A 17,095-nucleotide genomic window follows, 5' to 3' on the forward strand; every position below is an offset into this window, starting at 1 on the left:
CAATACTCAGGCTCAATCCAAGTTCCTGCAAGCACATCCTATTCGAGTTATTTTAGTAAGTCAGACCGCTCCTCTTGTGCAAAACTTTTTATTAAAAAGAGAAAGGGTTCTCTGTAACAAAAAGCAGGTACAATGCTAATAATAAAATTAGCAGATAAGATTTCAATAAACCAGATGTGAATTTTTGACAGACTAGGTCTCAAGTTTAGAAAGCCTTATTCTTACACCTGAAAACATAGCCAACACATCTGTCAATTATGACTTCTTAATTATAAACCCCACTTTTCTCTTGGGAGATTTACCGGTGCATTATCAAGTTTTAACATGCAGCATCCATGACAAAGCTGTAAATAATTCAAAATAATGTTGCTAGAATGCTTGGATTCCTATAGAACCTTTCACATTTCATAGCTTTAACAGTTTTCCTTCCAACTCACGAACTAACATTAAAAGTTATGTTCCCCTATATATATATAAAAAAACTCAGCTTAAAAAAAACTCCCATCTCTTTCAGGTGACATAAAAATTTCCTTGAAGCCCTAAGTTTTGTTTTAGAAATAATACTTAAAAAATACCTTTACAGGGAAAAATAAAAATCCAGGGTTTACCTTTTCTGTTGTTTTTATGTGCATGTGTATTATGGACATCACTTTACAGCAAAGATTTTGCCCTTACTAGTGACTACTTTCCTGCTTGTCAAAATCAAGCAGGCAGCAGGGAAGAAGTGCCATGCAAGCTTGCTCAGTTACCCATCCTGGAGCATCAAGCTGTCAGAGTGTGAAGTACCTCACTTCTTCCACAGCACCAGGACCAAGCTGAGGCCTCTCCCACACATGCCAACAACAGACTAATGAGTAGCATTAAGAATGAACCTGACATTTCCCAGTAGTTCAAGCTGGTCAATACTTCAAAGGGATACCGTAGTCACTTCATGCAAAAAGTTGTCTGTTCACATAAATAGCCTCTGCATCAGTACCATATACCAGGCACGGTCCTAGAACGTCTAAACTATTCACAGACAAAGTCTGATTTGGGATCAGGTTGGTGATTTCCATGCGGTCTTTGGTCGGATCATTGCTCAGCCAGGCACTTACTACAGACTGGTTAATGGTACTGTGGGAGAGATAGGCAGTGCTTCTTCCTCCTGAAAGGATAGAGGGAAGACAAGGAAGTAAGTTGCAATTTTGTGTATATATTCTCAGAATTTGGAGAAACACAGTAAATATGGGTCAGACATAATGGAAATATGACTTTACATTTAAGTCAGTTTTCAGGTTTGTTGAGATGTCATTTCTTTGGTAAATTATGGAAAAAATAGCTTAAAAATCAAGCACTTGAAATAATTACATAAGTTTTTACCCTCAGTTAAGTTTTTACCCTCAGCTCTACCCTCAGTTAAGACAAATACATAACAACAGCTATTAACTCCTCTCACTGAACATCTCACTGACTGTGTAAATACCTGCAAGTTTCTCTAGCCAGATACTAAAGCAAGGATACAAGGAACACAAGCCTGTTTACAGTGTCTTGCTCTATTTGGGGTTTTCAGCTTTGCTTCAATAACATTTATTCCCTACCGCTCCTCCTCCCTACTTACTCTGCAGCGATATACCTCTATTTGACTGTGAATTTTTTCCTCATTTTTGATTCAAATTGAAGAATACAATTAGCATTGTCATTCAGCATAAGATTAGCAGATGTCAGAAATGATGCTGAAGGATTTATACCTAACTTGAAAACATGCAGTGCCCAACTTGAATCAGTCTTCCTATCATTTCCATAGATAAAACTTAACTTTGAATGACAACTTCGAGGCCAAAGGCAGCCGGTGACATCTGGAAATTTCCCCGCTATTTACAGTCTAAAGTGGCAAGCACTTAGCAGTCTTTGTGATTAGAATGTGAAAATAAATGCTTATATTAAAAGTCAGTATCATAACTTTAAAATCCAGCCACCATGCAAAAGGATCCAGTTTCATTTATTGAAAGTTCCAATTACCCTGAATTGTAAATTCATAATTCTACTATCTCATTAACCAATTGGTTATTTTTGTATTCTAACTTAGTGTAACTCCCTCAGAGACTCACTAATGTCAGTCAGGCTGCCTCTATTTCTTTTCTACATAGAGATGATTTTTAAGTGAACATAGTCTATCTTTGAAATCATAGATGTGCCCCTTTACACATTGGCCAGAGGATAGCAGATTAAAAAAACCCAAACCAGACCACGAAAAATCCTGCACAACTGTTTGCCGTATGAATAGTTTTCCTCAAGTGCCTACAGGACTTGCTTTCTAAGAAAAGAAACCTGCTTTTAGTTTTCTGTATTAGGACGGTGTTATTAGTTGGGTCATGTGAGAACACTGACTGTAATGATGTTACCAACTGACAAACTCAGTGCAGATGAAGGACTTCAAACATCCTTACCTTGATGAAGAAAAGATGGTTTTTCAGATACGTTTGTGGAAGTATCCCAGTGCCAAAGAGATCCATCTTCAGAACACGTAAATAAATGATCAGGGTCGGAGGGATGGAAGTGAACTTCCCACACTGGAAGTATCAAACAAAACCACTTCAGAACAAGTCTCAAGTACTTCGATCAATGCATCTGGATAGTATGATATAGACATGCATTTACAAGAATTCATGCCTCCATCAAAACCTTTCATTTTTAACTGTGTGTGGGCAGGAAACCCAAAGCTCCTTCCTAAGTTATATACTGCAGTTTTCCCTCTGCTGGCAGGGGGAAAGAAAAAAGAAGAAGAAGAAAAAAAGAATAAGACCCTATTTTGCTGCATTTTCAATACTGTGAAAATTGTTAAAGTCTTATCTGAATTCTGGCATTCTGCATAGTATCACGTCATCCTTCTGGCTATTAAGTTTAAATCTGCACACAGCATGCATTCCCTCCCAGGACACACATTGTTTTGTGTCTAAATACCACAACTGAAGAAGATGTTTAAATCAGTAAAACTTAATGTCAAGAAATATTTTTACTCCTCTAATTTAATTGTAGCATCAAATCACAAAATTTTCAGCATAAAATTAATTGCTGCCTTGTTCATGTAGTTACCAGGAAAGTGAGCTGTTTCAGTGCTGTGGAGACACCAAATGAATGTTGAGTCTCCCCTTCTTCCTCATGTTTTCAAGTTTGTTAGTATCTGCATTCTGCTTTACTCTATCTGCCTAACACTGCACCAGCTTCCATGGCCATTTATACACCTACCCTGCTAGAAACACAGCATTCTGATCAAATGCATCTAACAGCTCATTAAAGAATTGTTTACTAAGTCTACTTTTAGTTTAGAGTTCACTTTTAGACAAGAATGGTCTCCTATACAGAGAAGGAAGCCAACTGGATGAAAACACGTGGAGTAGTAGTAGGTATCCTGGGAAGAGTACAGAGATGAAAGCTGGGCATATAGAGGAAGGCCAAGGAGAAGCTGGACCTGAACCTGGCAAGGGATGAACAGAACAGGAAGGGCTTCTACAGGCATGTCAGCCAGAAAAGGAAGGTCCAAGAAGGTTTAAGCCCCCCAGTAATCAATGCTGGAAAACTGGTAACACTGGACAAGGAGAAGCTTGAGCTACTCAACAACTTTCTTGCCTCAGTCTTCAACGGCAAATTCTCTTCCCATACCTCTCAACACACAGACAGCGTCTGGGGGAGCAAAGTCCTTCCCAGTGTAAGAGAAGCTCAGGTTCATGATCACCTAAAGAACCTAAATGTACATAAATCTATGAGATGCATCCCAGAGCCCTTAAGGAATTGGACTACGTAGTTGCCAAGCCACTCTCCGTATCTGAAAGGCTACTGCAGTCAGGTGAAGTACAAGGGACTGGAAAAAGGGAAAGATGGGCACAAATCCATGTTTAAAAAGAGTAGAAAGGAAGACCCTGACAACTACCAACCTGTCAGCCTCAGCTCTGGTCCTGGGAAAAAACATGGAACAAAACCTCCTAGAATTTATGCTAAAACACATGAAGGACATGTGAGGGACTTCTTACAAAGGCATATAGTGATAAGACAAAGGGGAATGGCTTTAAACTTTAAACAGAGTAATTTCAAATTAGGTTATTAAGAAAAAATTCTTTACTGTGAGGGTGGTGAAGCACTGGAACAGGTTTCCCAGAGAAGTTGTGAATGCCTTATCCCTGAAATGTTCAAGGCCAGGTTGGAATGGCCTCTGAGCAACCTGCTCTAGTGGAAGATGCCTCTACCCTTGGCAGGGGAGGTTGGAAGTAAATGAGCTCTAAGGTCCCTTCTAACCCAAACCATTCTATGAGTCAATGAAGTAGCAAGTGATTGTTTTCTACCACAGTTACAACTACTTATTTTTACAGGAATCATTCTCTAAAATGCCACCTTCTCCCCCTCCATTTCAGATACTTACTTTCTGCTTCATGAGCATTTAGCAGAGACACTGGCATAGTACCCTGCCTGATGTCCCATATACTCAGCATTCCATCCTGGCCCCCCGTGGCCACAATATGCTGCTGATTGGGATGCCTATCCACACAGTGCAGTGGAACTCTGTCACCTGCCCTGCAAAGAGGAAAAAACAAAACAACCAAATAACCCAAATAAGAATTTTTTACTTAGCTTCTATTCTCCCCTTCTTAATCCCTCATTTGGCATCAGAAGCATTGACAAACGAGGCACCAGCATCAACAGCACCTTCGATTCCTGTAACATTTGACCACCCCAGGCTGAAGGCACATGACATCTACTGGAAACCAGAGGTATGGCAATAACATGAAGCTACAATCGGGTTCTGTGCCCTATGGTACACATCTGACAGCTTTATAGGAGTGAGAAGCCTTCCAGGCAAATAATACTCTACATATATCTATATCTATATCTATATCTATATCTATATCTATATCTATATCTATATCTATATCTATATCTATATCTATATCTATATCTATAATATTAATAATAATAATCTGATGCATGATATAATTATAGTTTTAGTATATAGTAGGAGTTAGAAAGGGAGACCAGGCACTAACAAAATCAGTCTATGAACAGCAATGGAATTATTACACAGACAACAACAGGACTGAAATCTAGCTCATTTTGTTTTCTCACAGCACCTTGTAAGGCACAAAGTTACCACTCAAAGACATTCCAAGTGCCAGAAACCTTACATTAGGCCTGTGGAGAAAAGCAAATATAAACAGGTAGAGAGTTTGGGGTTGATGACTGAAAGTTTTTTTCTCAAAAAAGAGAAGTGTACAGGTGTAACAGTCCTTCAAAAGTTCAATCATAAAACGACCTGCTAAGCACAATGCTGAGTCACAACAGTGGTTCAGCCATTAAGCAGTCTGCCTTTGCTTATTTAAGTACCAAAGAAGTTAAAATCCTTTTTAGAAAAACCTAGTCATTTACCATCCTGTTGTTAGGGAGCTATTAGGAAAGATTTGAATCAGTTATATAAAGTAGCACATACTTTTCAGTAAATAAGTAAAAAAGTGGAGGTCTTACAAAGAAAATATTTGAGATGGTTCATTTCTTTGCTGTCTGAGGTCCCATATTTTTAACTGTCCAATTGAATTCACGGTCAAGATCTCAGTTGTGCGGAGGAAAGTCACTGCATGGAGCGTACTGCTGTCTGCATTGTCTGCAAGAGATGAGGAAAGCATTCAGGTAAACCTATGGAACGAAATAACTCTTAATAGAGAACAGAACACAGCTGCTTATGCATCCAAAAGACTTTTATATAATCTCTAACTTTAGAGATTTTCTTTTTCCTGCGTTAACTGACTACAAACCTATGCACTTTGTACTGCACTCTTAAATCCACTAAACAATAACAAAAATACCAAGGCATTCCTTTGCAGCTATTGAATGAGGTACAAGAGTTCTATCTTCATGTCAGGAATTCAGCTTAGTGCCAGGGAAATGTTAAGCTGTCACTGAACTGGGAACCAGAAAAACACATTGCTTACACCATAGAACTCCATCCTGAAGAACCTGAGAGCATCTTCCAAGATGTTCTCTGTCTTCCCTCTCCAACTGTTACTGTAAAACCATGAACTTACAAATACCTAGATGAATATAGAAATAGATCTGAAATATGCTTCGAGTATTTCAATTCTGGAGGGATATATGAATAATCTGGAACAAATATATTCAACTGAAATCAATACTCAACCATCTTTTTTGTTTTGTTATAATAAGCTGAACACCAAACAACTCCCTCCAAACTAGACTAATTTTAAACCCCAGATATTTCACGTACCTATAGTTCTTACTGCATCCTTTTGGTCAGCTCTGAAGAGATTTATTCTACCATCTTCTCCAACAGTGACAATTTCTGGGTTGTTGCAGACGACTCCAGTACAGGCTGCTCCACCACAAGATGTGTCTTGATCCACATGATAATGGGCTTTCTCCCACCGGTGGTTGGCAGATAATGTCTAGGGCAGTAACCAGACATGAAACTGTGATCTTCAATAATGAACCTGATAGAACAAAGCTTTCAGAACACTCATGAAACAAGAAACAAGTGCTAAGTAAGCCACAGTATTTCATGGAAATGAGAGCTCCCTATACAAATACGAATCAAGAAATCTAAATTTTCGTCAACACTTAAGCACACAACTCTTCTACAAAATGTTAATTATTTCTTCTCTGAACTGTTTTCATATGATCTAGCAATTAGAAATAATACTATGGACTGTAAAATGTCTTTCACTAGGCTGGTATCTTCAGTATTTCCCCAGGACAGGGCAAATGAACTAAAACCCTTAGAAAATAAAAGGTCAGATTCAGATCTTGATTGTGAGGAATTTAGTTTATTTTAGGTACCACACCAAAATATTAACTGACATTCACCTTTACTGTGTCATTGTGAACTTATATAAAAAGGTAATTATGCATTTATTTCCAGTGATTTATAATCAAAGCAGAAGACTACAGAGTTTACATATCTTCCTCCATATGACACTCATGAGAATTTATTCATAATTTGTTAGAATTGAACAAGAGTTATTTAGTTCAAGAATGCAAAAACTCTGATAGGGCAGGTACAAGTGCAGTAATACGTACTGCTCCAAAACACTCTAATGTCTTAAAGTATGTTTTCAGTGAATGGGCTGTTTGGTTACAGATACATGCGAGGAGATACCCCAGTCTGTCTTGCTCTGGAATCTAGTTTATGTAGCATGTGTGCAAAACGCTTTCTTTCCTCATATGTGTGAACAGACTTTTAAAAGAAATTGATTTGGGTAGCCAGATGTTTTTAATGCTAAGATCAAAGTGACCTGTATTACAGAGACCAGCATCCTAAAGCCAGTGCATCTCACATACCTGGTTATTTTGATGATGACGGAATATAGTTACAGTTCCTGTTGATGAAGCAACCACAATTCTCTCTTGATCCAAAAACTAGAGAGAGATAACAAGAATGCTATTAGTCAGTGCTAGTACCAAGATGATCATTTTCATCTTAGAGTAACCTAAATTCTTGGTGGGTGGAAGGGAAAAAGCCAAATCCACAAAAAACAAACCCACAAAGCAATATTGATTGTTTTTGTCCTTTTTCTTCGTAAGATTTTTTTGGCCAATCTCAGCATTTTAACAGTTTACTTTCTCTTAACTTCTCCTAAATGACGAGCCCTTAAAAAGTATAGATCTATTCAACACAGCTATTTTACCTGCATATCCATAACATCACCGTTGTGCTGGATGTCACACAGTAGATGAGGTTCTCCATGATATTCACCATTGAGGCCGGCATTTCCAAGGTCGCCAGCAGACCAAATGGAGACCCTGTTATCCTGAACGGAAACGACACCACATTTACTCAAAAAAGCTTTTGAAAGTACCTAGCAATAAGCCTCAGCCAGGGAAGCAATAGGCTGCGGGCTGCGCACCGCTCCTGAGGAAGCCGCCGCCGGCCGGAGGGAAGCGTGTGCCCAGGGGGGTAACGCAGCCGTGCGGCCCCGCGGCTTCCCTGGGGACGCGAGCGCGGCACGGTGAAGCGAAGGGCGGGACTGGCGAGGCAGGCAGTGCTCACGGCCGCCTCCGGCCCCGCTCTCCCGCACCGAGCGGCGGAGGCGCAGGGGAGCGAGGTGGCGTGGGGTGCCGCCGCCGCCCGCCGCCCGCCGCGCGCCCCGGCGGGAAGGTCGCGCCGCGCCGCCGGGCCCGCCCGACCGGTACCTCGTTGTCCCAGGAGCCGGTGGCGAAGATGTCGGGAGGCTGGAGCGCGGCGGCGGGCAGGGGCCGCCAGCGCGTCCGGCTGATCTTCTGCGACACGAACTTGGCGCTCACGTCCTCCATGGCCGCGCCCGCCCCGCGCCCGCTCCCGCCCGCCCCGCGCCGCGCGCTGATTGGCTGCGGCGCGACGGCGAGCGCGGAGGGACAGGCGGGGGCGCGGTGGGGCGCGGGGGCCGCGCGGGCGGGCCGGGGCGCAGGCCGCGCCGGCAGCGGCGCTGAGGCGGCGGCGGCGGCCCCGCCGTCTGTGGGAGCCGGTCCTGCGGCGACCGGGACGGGCCTGGCCCCTGCGAGCCGCTGCACCGGCGCGTATCGGCTCGGCGTCGGTTGCGGGTCGGGGCCGGAGAGGAAGAATACAGGAAGAAGTGTTACCGTGTTACCTGTCTGCTCGGCTGGGCCGCCTGCACCGGAACGATGTGTCCGTGTGTCACCTTTCCGTGACATGCACCGACTTATGTTCTCTCAAAATGAGTGGCTTACACAACGACTAAGCAGTCCTGGTCTAGATCTGCTTTGAAGTATGCCCTGCTTTCAGCTTGGGCAGAGATGATTTTCTTCCGAGTAGCAGCCACAGCGCCGTGTTTCGGATTTAATGTGAGAATAATGTTGACAACGCACTGATGCGGTATGTTATAAACGCCAGGACAAATTTATTGCCAAATTCAATAGTTTGGTTTATTAACATCCAAATTACAAAATTTAGAATCAAATTATAACAATTTCAAACAATAAAAACAAAACAATACGAACCCCACAAACAGCGAAACTTACTTGACAGAAGTTCTCCCGGGAAAAGTTGAGCCAAGGGTGACCCCAGAGACACAGGACCTGGCAGCCGGTGTCTCTAGCTGGGTTCACAAATTTGCCATGTTCGAGGCTTGGTTTTTATACTCTTTATTCTGCCTCTGGCAATATTTCCCCATACTTCCCTTTGTTTCTTGGTTAGCTATTCAAACCCAAATTCGTCTCCGGTCGGATTGAAAAAGAGCTCCCCTCCCAAGTCCATGTGTTAATATTCAGTTTTTATGGATCCTTATAGTTGATGAATGTTCGAGATATGGGTGATATTGTTTGATGGTCTGTGAAGGTGGCTCCCGAGGTGTGAGTTGCTGATACTGGCTCATCTCAACAAGTCCCCTCCCAATACTTGAGAAGGCTGCAAAGTCTTTTGTTCCCTTCTGAATGGAGACGCCTGATTTTCAGGGTGCTCAGTTTCACCATCTGCTGCAGAAACCTCCTGAAGCATAGACTTTTACCTGATATAAATTTATACAGCTTTATAATTTCCAGTTTATCATAAGAACATGAATTAATCATCTCACATTTTTCACAGGTACTTGGTGCACGTCGAGACCTTTTGAGCCCTCGCCCTGCCCGTGAGCAGGTGGACGAGAAGCCAGGAGGGAGCATGGCCAGGACAGCTGACCCAAACTGGCCAGAGGGATATTCCATACCTCAGAATGCGACAGGCACTGTACAAACCGGGGGGCATTAGCCATGAGGGACCAATTACTGCCCAGGGACAGGCTATTTATCTTCTTTGATTTAAATTATTAAACGATTATTAACAGATAAGTTATTCTTAACTCATGTGTTTTACCTTTTATTCCAGTTATCCTCCCCATTCCCTCTGGGGTAGGCTAGGCAGGGCTTGTGGGGCTTATGTGGCCAAATATTTGCCTGGTACTTGCTGGCTGGGGTTAAACCATGATAATGTACTTCTGAGTGATACTCTCCTTCCTCTGACAGATTCCTACCTGTGCAGAAATAAACAGGGGTTTTTTTTGTCCCAAATGGTATGTTAAATCAAAGAGGAGCACACATGTACTTCCTTTCTAGTATTTCACTAAACAACTATGTAACAAAAAGTTCAGAGGTTAGTTGTAAAATTAAAGGTTGACACAGTCCTATTGTCAGTTTTCATTTCAGAGGAGGAGACTATTGGCCCAGTCACTGCAATCCAGTAAGGGACTTTCTCACAAAGATTTTTACAACTTTGTTTTCTGTTGCACTTTTTCCAAAGGTAATGCTGCCAGGTCTCAGAGGTTCTGTCAGATGGACTTAACAGTGGCTTGGACAAATTGTCCACTGTGTTATTGCAGTTTTCCTGCTAAAGGCATCTGTCAGATTTGTTCTATACAGCATTTTTGAGTCCCTCCTCAAGTCTGCTGTCCTGTTTTGTAATCCCTCAGGTGTGATACCAAACCAGTGATATTTTATGTGCTTCCTGCATGTTTTGAACTTAATTTTTTTTCCATAATTACATTCAGCAGAATCCAACACTGAACACATTCCAAAAGCTGGATGCTATAGTAGTCTACCATACTGCAAACATACCTTAAAACAGCTTTGTTGCACGTGGCAGTAGCATTATTATTCTACAGCAGCAAATGCTGTTAACAGCAGTTCTGCAAGTCACTGTCGATTCCAAGGGTATTTTCAGCTAATTCTTATAACACTTGTGAGAAATATCAATAGGCAGCCTCAGAATACAGCTACAGACCAGCCAGCTAAAAGCTGGAGAGAAAACACTTTGGGATTACTGGAAAGTTTTATTAGGCAAGTATTTTTCTTTGTTAGTTTGTGATTTTCTGTATGTATTTTTTACCTTGTGCTTTTGGATGATTTATTTCTTTGCTCAGGATTGCTTGTTCAAAAGCATTTGGGAAGTATTATGGGAAGTAAGTTGGACATACAGGCTTATTTTCACTTAGAGGAAGACTCATAGTTTTTCTTCTCTGTCCTACATTTTTTAAAGAAAATGTTGGCAGCATGTTATATGACAGAAGTGAGACCTGTGATAGATTTAGGGCTGCTTTGTAAACCTTTAAATATATTCTCTGTGCTTGATCCCTATGAAAGATGTGTACTGTGTTAGCATATAATTTCAGTGTAATGACAGCTTTAAATAAACATATAAAAGGCAGAAATAAGCACCAGGAGAAAATGCGCCTCATCTAGTATTTCTGTGGTTTTTGAAAAGGATGTTAAGTCTAGATGAAGCTGACTCTGAGCGCTGGGTCCAAACATATCAGCTGAGACAACAAGGAGCATCTGTGGATTACCCTTAAATATGGCTAAAGCTAGGAGTGCGAGTGGAAGGGAACCAAACTGAGAGTATGCCTGTCTCTGAGTGAAGGTAGGGGGCCTGAGAACAAGGGCACTTACTACATCAGTGGTTGTACTAGGGCAGGATAAAGCTAATTCTGAACTGGATTTGCTTATAATCTGCTTTCCTCCAATCATCATTGAACAATATTTAAAGATGCCAAAACAATATTTACAGCCGGTAAGAATTCCTGGAGCTGTTCCCAGTTCATTCTCTGGAACGAGTACAGTTACAGTGCAGGGTGCTGCGGAGCAGATGAAACAGCAGAGGCCCAGCCTTGAGTCTTGCCCTCGGCTGGGGCTCCCATCTGGGCTGGGGCGCCCAGCTCTTGGCCTGAGCTGTGTTGTAGGAGGGCCTGTGCTCAGCCATGTTGCCCAAACTTGGTGGCTGGCTTGACTTGGAGCCTGACTTGTCACTTTGCTTGATAGCAAAACCATTTTTGTCCCCAGCGCTGCTCCCTGCTCTGCTTTGCCTAGACACTGTGGGATGGTGTGTCATCTGGAAGGTCTCATCTGGAAGGCTGACCTTCCTTCATGAAGGGGTCCCAGTTCTGCTGCTCCCTCATGGGGAAAGTCACTGATGTTGAGTGCAGAGCTGGTAAAACATGGATGTGGAGTTCAAAATAATGTAAACTTCTGAAAGGGTAATACAAAATGGTAATACACACCAAACTGGCTTGAGCTTATAGGAAAAGAAATGAGGTGAAGGAGAGTGATTAAGTTAAAAAACAGAATGGAGTCAAGAAGAGGAGGGAGTGTAGGTGTAAAAGCCAATTAGCGTAGGGTTTGGGGCATAACTGCGGAAATGTACAGCGGGAACATTTCACAAGGAAATTTCTGCCTGTGATATGCAGAAACAGATGGGAGCAGACAGTGATGAGCAATTTTTCAAATTCTTTCTAAATTCGAAGAATTAAAAAAAATCTAATGGGCTTATGAGGTGGGAGGGAAGGAATGAAACAGAAATAGTAGCTTGGAGGGGTTTATATATAAATGTATGTAAGTACAGCTAGAGGATTGGGATGTGGGTGAATGTGCAGCAAAGGAAGAAGAGTCGATGTGCTTACAGTTAGTGGGATCTTCATGTCAGAACTATCATATGGTGGCCCATTCTGGCTGCTGGCATTCCTGTGCCTTTTCCCGAAGAGGAGTGTCCATGCAGCAGCTTCCTGGAGAGTCTAGAGAAATGGCTCTACATATGGAAAATAGAGGTGCCTGCAATTGACAGTGGGCACCCAGGGACCAAGGTGCTCACACTGGTTTGGACAAGTGAGGGGGAGTAGGATACAGAAGTCTTGAGTATCAGAGCAAATGGAGAGGTTCCACATGAATGATGATGGCCAGAAGACATTTTTTTTCATTATTTCTGCTTGTATTTTACTCTAGTAAAAATGTCTATGTCGCTTTTAGTTTAGTCTTAATGGATGTGCTCCTAATAGGTTTTTAAAATGGACTCATGGCCTGGGATTGTGGAACTGAAAGAATTAGGGACTCCTACATTTGTTTACTGCATAAATGGGTGCATTCCACCATTATTGGTGCATGTTGGTTTCCCAGGGCCCTTCAAGGCAACTTGGCTTATCTTAGAGCTCCTGGAAGCCTGCCAAGCCAAACGCTGTTTCCTTCACACATGCCTGGTATCCATCCAAGAACTCCAGATATTGTTAAGGAAGGTCCACACTTGTTTTAATTCTCTGAATACTCATGTCAAGAACATGGCAAATAGGTACATTCAGTCAGAAAACTACTGGGCAAGACTGCAAACTCCTGAGAGAGAAATGGGGGGTTGCTCTTAGTGCTCTGTGACAAGCTAAGCCTAATTCAAGCTGGTCCTGGTAAGCAGCATCAGTTTGTATGTAAATGGTTTCTGGTTTTTTTTGTTTCCCAAGAGGGTAAGTATCCTTGGAATGCTTTTAAACATGGGCCAGCTATTTTGTTGCCAGCAGCCTCTCTATGTGAGAGAAATGCAGTTTGCTTGCATCTGACAACAGAAATGTCTTTTGCATTTAAAACAATTAAGTATTTCTGTGCTGTACTTTTACAATGTCTGTCTGTTCTCTGTACTTGCTGCCCTTTGGAAATTCCTCTAAATCTGTGGCTTCTTTCCTTCTCTCTCAGCCCACTGGGTGTAACAGGGAGACCTTTTATATTCTGGGAAAGGCTGGAAGCCTCATAAAGACTGCAGTTGCCAGATCATTCATAGAAGTTAGATGGAGAGCACAGAATGAAGCAGTGGATCTGTCTCCAGGATTAAAAGAACCAGATGGGAAGTCTGTGGATGGGATCTGGTACATACATGGAGCAACTGTCAGATTGCCCTGGAGTGACTGCAAAGTAGAGAAGCAGATTCCCACCTTCACTTCTTCACCTGAACTGGCAATGATTGGGTGAAATAGATGTGTTGTGTGGAGCTGGAACAGGTTCAACACTCCCAGCCAAGATGGGCTCTCTCACAGAAGATGTGTGTAATCTCCCATGGTGGTATCTTAGGCTGTGTCCTTGTATCAGAAATGCTTTTAAGAAACAATATAATACTTGAAATTATATCTGCTGGATGACACATTATTTTCCCCAATGTTTATACAATATACTATTGATAGGGCAAACTTATCCATAGTTATTATCACTATTCTCATGTTTTAAACGCCAAGAACTGAAAACCCTGCTATCTGGTACCATGTAGATGAAATACCTGTGCCAGTGTGCCTGCTTAAGAAAGGAAGTGCTGTAAAACTATTCTTAGGTGTGAATTTGCAATGTGCCCATTTGCAGGGACCAGAAGTCAGCACAAATGCAGAAGTCACAGCACTGATAGTGGGTTCCCAAAATTGCAAAGACGGTATATGCTTTCCCTTTGAACAATAGAAACGTGTATAAATAACAGGTGGCAAATGAATATTGGTGGCAAAATTAATCATAAGGGAGATTCAGACCAGGGAGAAGTACTACCTGACTGTAGAAAGTGATTTCTCTGGTTTTCTTCATTACGTTGCAGTGATTTATTAAAATATGAATATCGATCTAATATCCAGCTGTGATGGACAAAAACTCTCTAATAGTTAAAGTAAGAAAGTGTATGTTTGTTGCGACACCAGGCAGCGCGAACCGGCTGTGGGAGGATGTGAAGGTACTACTTTTCCCTTAAGATTTCTACTTCATCATGGGCCTATGCTGGGACAGAATAAAGGCCCATCGGCACTTACTAAATTCTGAGCTATTGTCCTGAACACCTTTTAAAAGGAGTTAACTTCGTCCTGTGTCCTCGGCCCTGCAGCGGTAGATGCTCCCGTCGAACATGGGTACTTGCCCCGTTCGGCCGGCGCACGCCTCCGCCAGCCCTGCCCAGCCCTCCACCCCGCCCCAGTTCTCGCGTTGTTTCCCGGGTGCGGGTCGCTCCCGCCCTGCCCCGTCCCCACCGCGGCCTGCCGTGGACACACACGGGACACGCAGCTCCCGCGCCACCTGACCAATGGCAGCCTGCAACACGTAGGCCTGGCCCGCGCGGGCTGGCCGCGGCCAATAGGCGCGCCCCATGCAAAACACCGCGCCAGGAGACGCCGCTAATTGGCTCCGTCGCAAGGGCGGCGGGTCGCGCGCTGGGCCGGAGCCGGAGCTGGCGGCGCCGGCACCGTGATGGGGCTCGCCAGCCCCGACACCGCCTTCTCCGGTACCCGGCGTGTACCGACTTGTGTCACGGGAGCCGCTAAGGCTGGGGCAGGGGGAAAGTGCCTGCGCACCGAGGTGCCGCTATCTCATTCATAAACACAGCTCCTAAGTTCACATACCCGCGCCCCCAGACCCGTCCCGCCCCGCCGCCGTTTCAGAGGCGAAGGGCAGGACTGGGGTCTCGCCGTCACCGCGGGATGCAGAGTCCCGGCAACAAAAGGCGCGGGCCGGGAGCAGCCGCTGAGCATCTCCGCCCCGCCGCGCGAGGATCTCCCCACGCGCGCCCCTGGGCGCGGTGGGCGCGCATGCGCGGGGGGCACGGCCCGGGCCGGCGGAGCGGCGGCGGCGGCCGCGGCCGGGGCATGTCGGGCGCGCGGGGCGGTGGGCGCGTGGCCCCTCCCCTCGGCGAGCGCGCGGCAGCCGCAGCGGCGGCGGCCGCGGGAGGAGGCGGCGAGGAGGCGGCGCCTGTGTCGGCGCTGGAGGTTGTGTCCTTCCTGGGGAAGCTGCTGTGCGCAGTCGCGGCGCTGAAGGCGGCTCTGTACCTGCTCCGCAGAGTGTGCCTAGCGATGGCCTGGAAATCGGGCGGCGCCAGCCACTCCGAGCTCATCCACAACCTCCGCAGTGAGTCCCGGGGCGGGGGCGCGGGCAGGCGGGGCCCCTGGGCTGCGGGGCGGTCGTTACCGGCCGCCCGGTGACCGTTAGCGACCGCGCGCTCCCGCGGCGCCCGCCCGACCCGCCGCCAGCTGTCACAGGGAGCGGCACCGGTGCCCGGCCGCGCGTGTCCGTGTTGTCCGTCCGTTCCGTGTCTGCATGCGCGTGTCCGTATGTCCGGCCGGGGGTGTGTCCGTGCGAGCCCGGGTGCTCGGGCTGGGGGGTGTGTGTCCGGGCGGCGGCCGTGTCGCAGGGCGGGCCGGGCTGTTGTTGCGGGAGGCAGTGCGGCGGGCGGGGTGGCGCCGATGGCGGTCCCGGAGGGGAAGCGCCGTGCGGCGGCCGTGGCTGTTCCCTACTCGCCGCGTCCCCCCCTCGCCGGCCCCGTTCCCGCCGCCTCGTCCCCGTCTGCCTTGTGCGAGGCGAGGCGGGGCCGCGGCGGCAGTGCCGGAGGGCCCGTGATCCCGCGCACGCACCGGGATCGGCGTCCGTCTGGCATCGCTCCGGGCTGGCGGGACTGGCGGTGTCGGCGGGCGCCCTCCGGTCTTTCAGGCCCGGACTGAGCAACGCAGCGGGAGCCTCCCGGGTTTGGGAATCGCGCCGAAGAGGCCGCGGCTGTTTGTGTTGCTGAAAGGGGCGTGTGGCAGCAGTCCCTCCTCCCCGCTCCCCGGCGGGGTCAGGAGTGGCTCCGCTCGGAGGGGTGAGTGGGAGCGCAGGGACAGCAGGGGAGCTGTCGGGGTTGCGGAGTCGTGGTGTGCCAGCCGGGCTTTGCGGTGCCTGCCCTGCACTGGGCGCTCCCTTGTGCTCATCGAGGGTTTGTGCTGTCCCCGTGCTGAACGTGGAAAGTGTTGGGCGGGCGTTTCTTCGCCGAGGTACTTCAGTACATCCTGAAGTCTGCGGGTCCTGAGAGGATGGAAAGACAACACCCTCTGTATTCGGAGCTTCCATTTTTCATATTAGAATAGAATTAACTTCTCTTAAATATACTTACGGTGTCTCTCGTCTCTGCTCCTGGCCTTTTCCCTTCCTCTTCTCGAGTCTGTGTCCCAGAGGTAAAAGGATGTCGATTTGGAGCCTGTGTTATTGCAGTTGTCTCCTATTTTAGTGATACTACAAGACCACAGACAAGCTCAACTGTATGGCCTCCTGGTTATTCTGGTGTCATAGGAGAATCACCCTTGTTGTTTTCCCCTTTCTCCTTTTCTCTGTTGGATCATCTCATCCTGTGGTCTTTTCCAGTATTTCTTTTGATAGTTATCACATCCAGCAGAATAATACATGCTGAAGTGACTCTCTATTTCCCTGAAAAAACTACTAATTATTGTAGAGTTTCATTGTAAAAATTCTGTTTGATGAATAGATAATAACTTCTCTAGTTACAAGTGTTGCAATGCATTTTTTTGTTTTGTTCTGCAACTGAAAGGGCTAGAAATACTGTTTTAATGAAATA

The 17,095-nt window shown here is 45.6% G+C and overlaps 2 protein-coding genes across 4 annotated transcripts in view; one reads left to right on the forward strand and one right to left on the reverse strand.

The window, feature by feature from the left end:
• Nucleotides 1-72: 72 nt before the first annotated feature.
• Nucleotides 73-8,332, reverse strand: NUP43 (nucleoporin 43). Its single transcript, XM_063390092.1, has 8 exons — nucleotides 8,170-8,332; nucleotides 7,665-7,787; nucleotides 7,318-7,395; nucleotides 6,248-6,425; nucleotides 5,491-5,626; nucleotides 4,394-4,545; nucleotides 2,427-2,549; nucleotides 73-1,144 (listed from the first exon to the last, which is right to left on the reverse strand). Exons 1-8 carry the CDS (start codon nucleotides 8,287-8,289, stop codon nucleotides 930-932), a joined length of 1,125 nt encoding a protein of 374 aa, XP_063246162.1. The 5' UTR covers nucleotides 8,290-8,332; the 3' UTR covers nucleotides 73-929.
• A 6,385-nt stretch (nucleotides 8,333-14,717) lies between these two features.
• Nucleotides 14,718-17,095, forward strand: part of PCMT1 (protein-L-isoaspartate (D-aspartate) O-methyltransferase) — a 38,103-nt gene continuing 35,725 nt past the window's right edge. For 2 of the 3 annotated variants that reach the window (XM_063390094.1, XM_063390093.1), the window contains exon 1: nucleotides 14,718-15,618. In XM_063390094.1, the coding sequence (XP_063246164.1) occupies nucleotides 15,195-15,618 (424 nt within the window). In that variant the 5' untranslated portion in view covers nucleotides 14,718-15,194. The remainder of the gene's footprint in view (nucleotides 15,619-17,095) is intronic. The other variant, XM_063390095.1, reaches the window with a different exon arrangement.

This window comes from Prinia subflava, chromosome 2, assembly GCF_021018805.1.
Source record: "Prinia subflava isolate CZ2003 ecotype Zambia chromosome 2, Cam_Psub_1.2, whole genome shotgun sequence".
Lineage (NCBI taxonomy): Eukaryota > Metazoa > Chordata > Aves > Passeriformes > Cisticolidae > Prinia > Prinia subflava.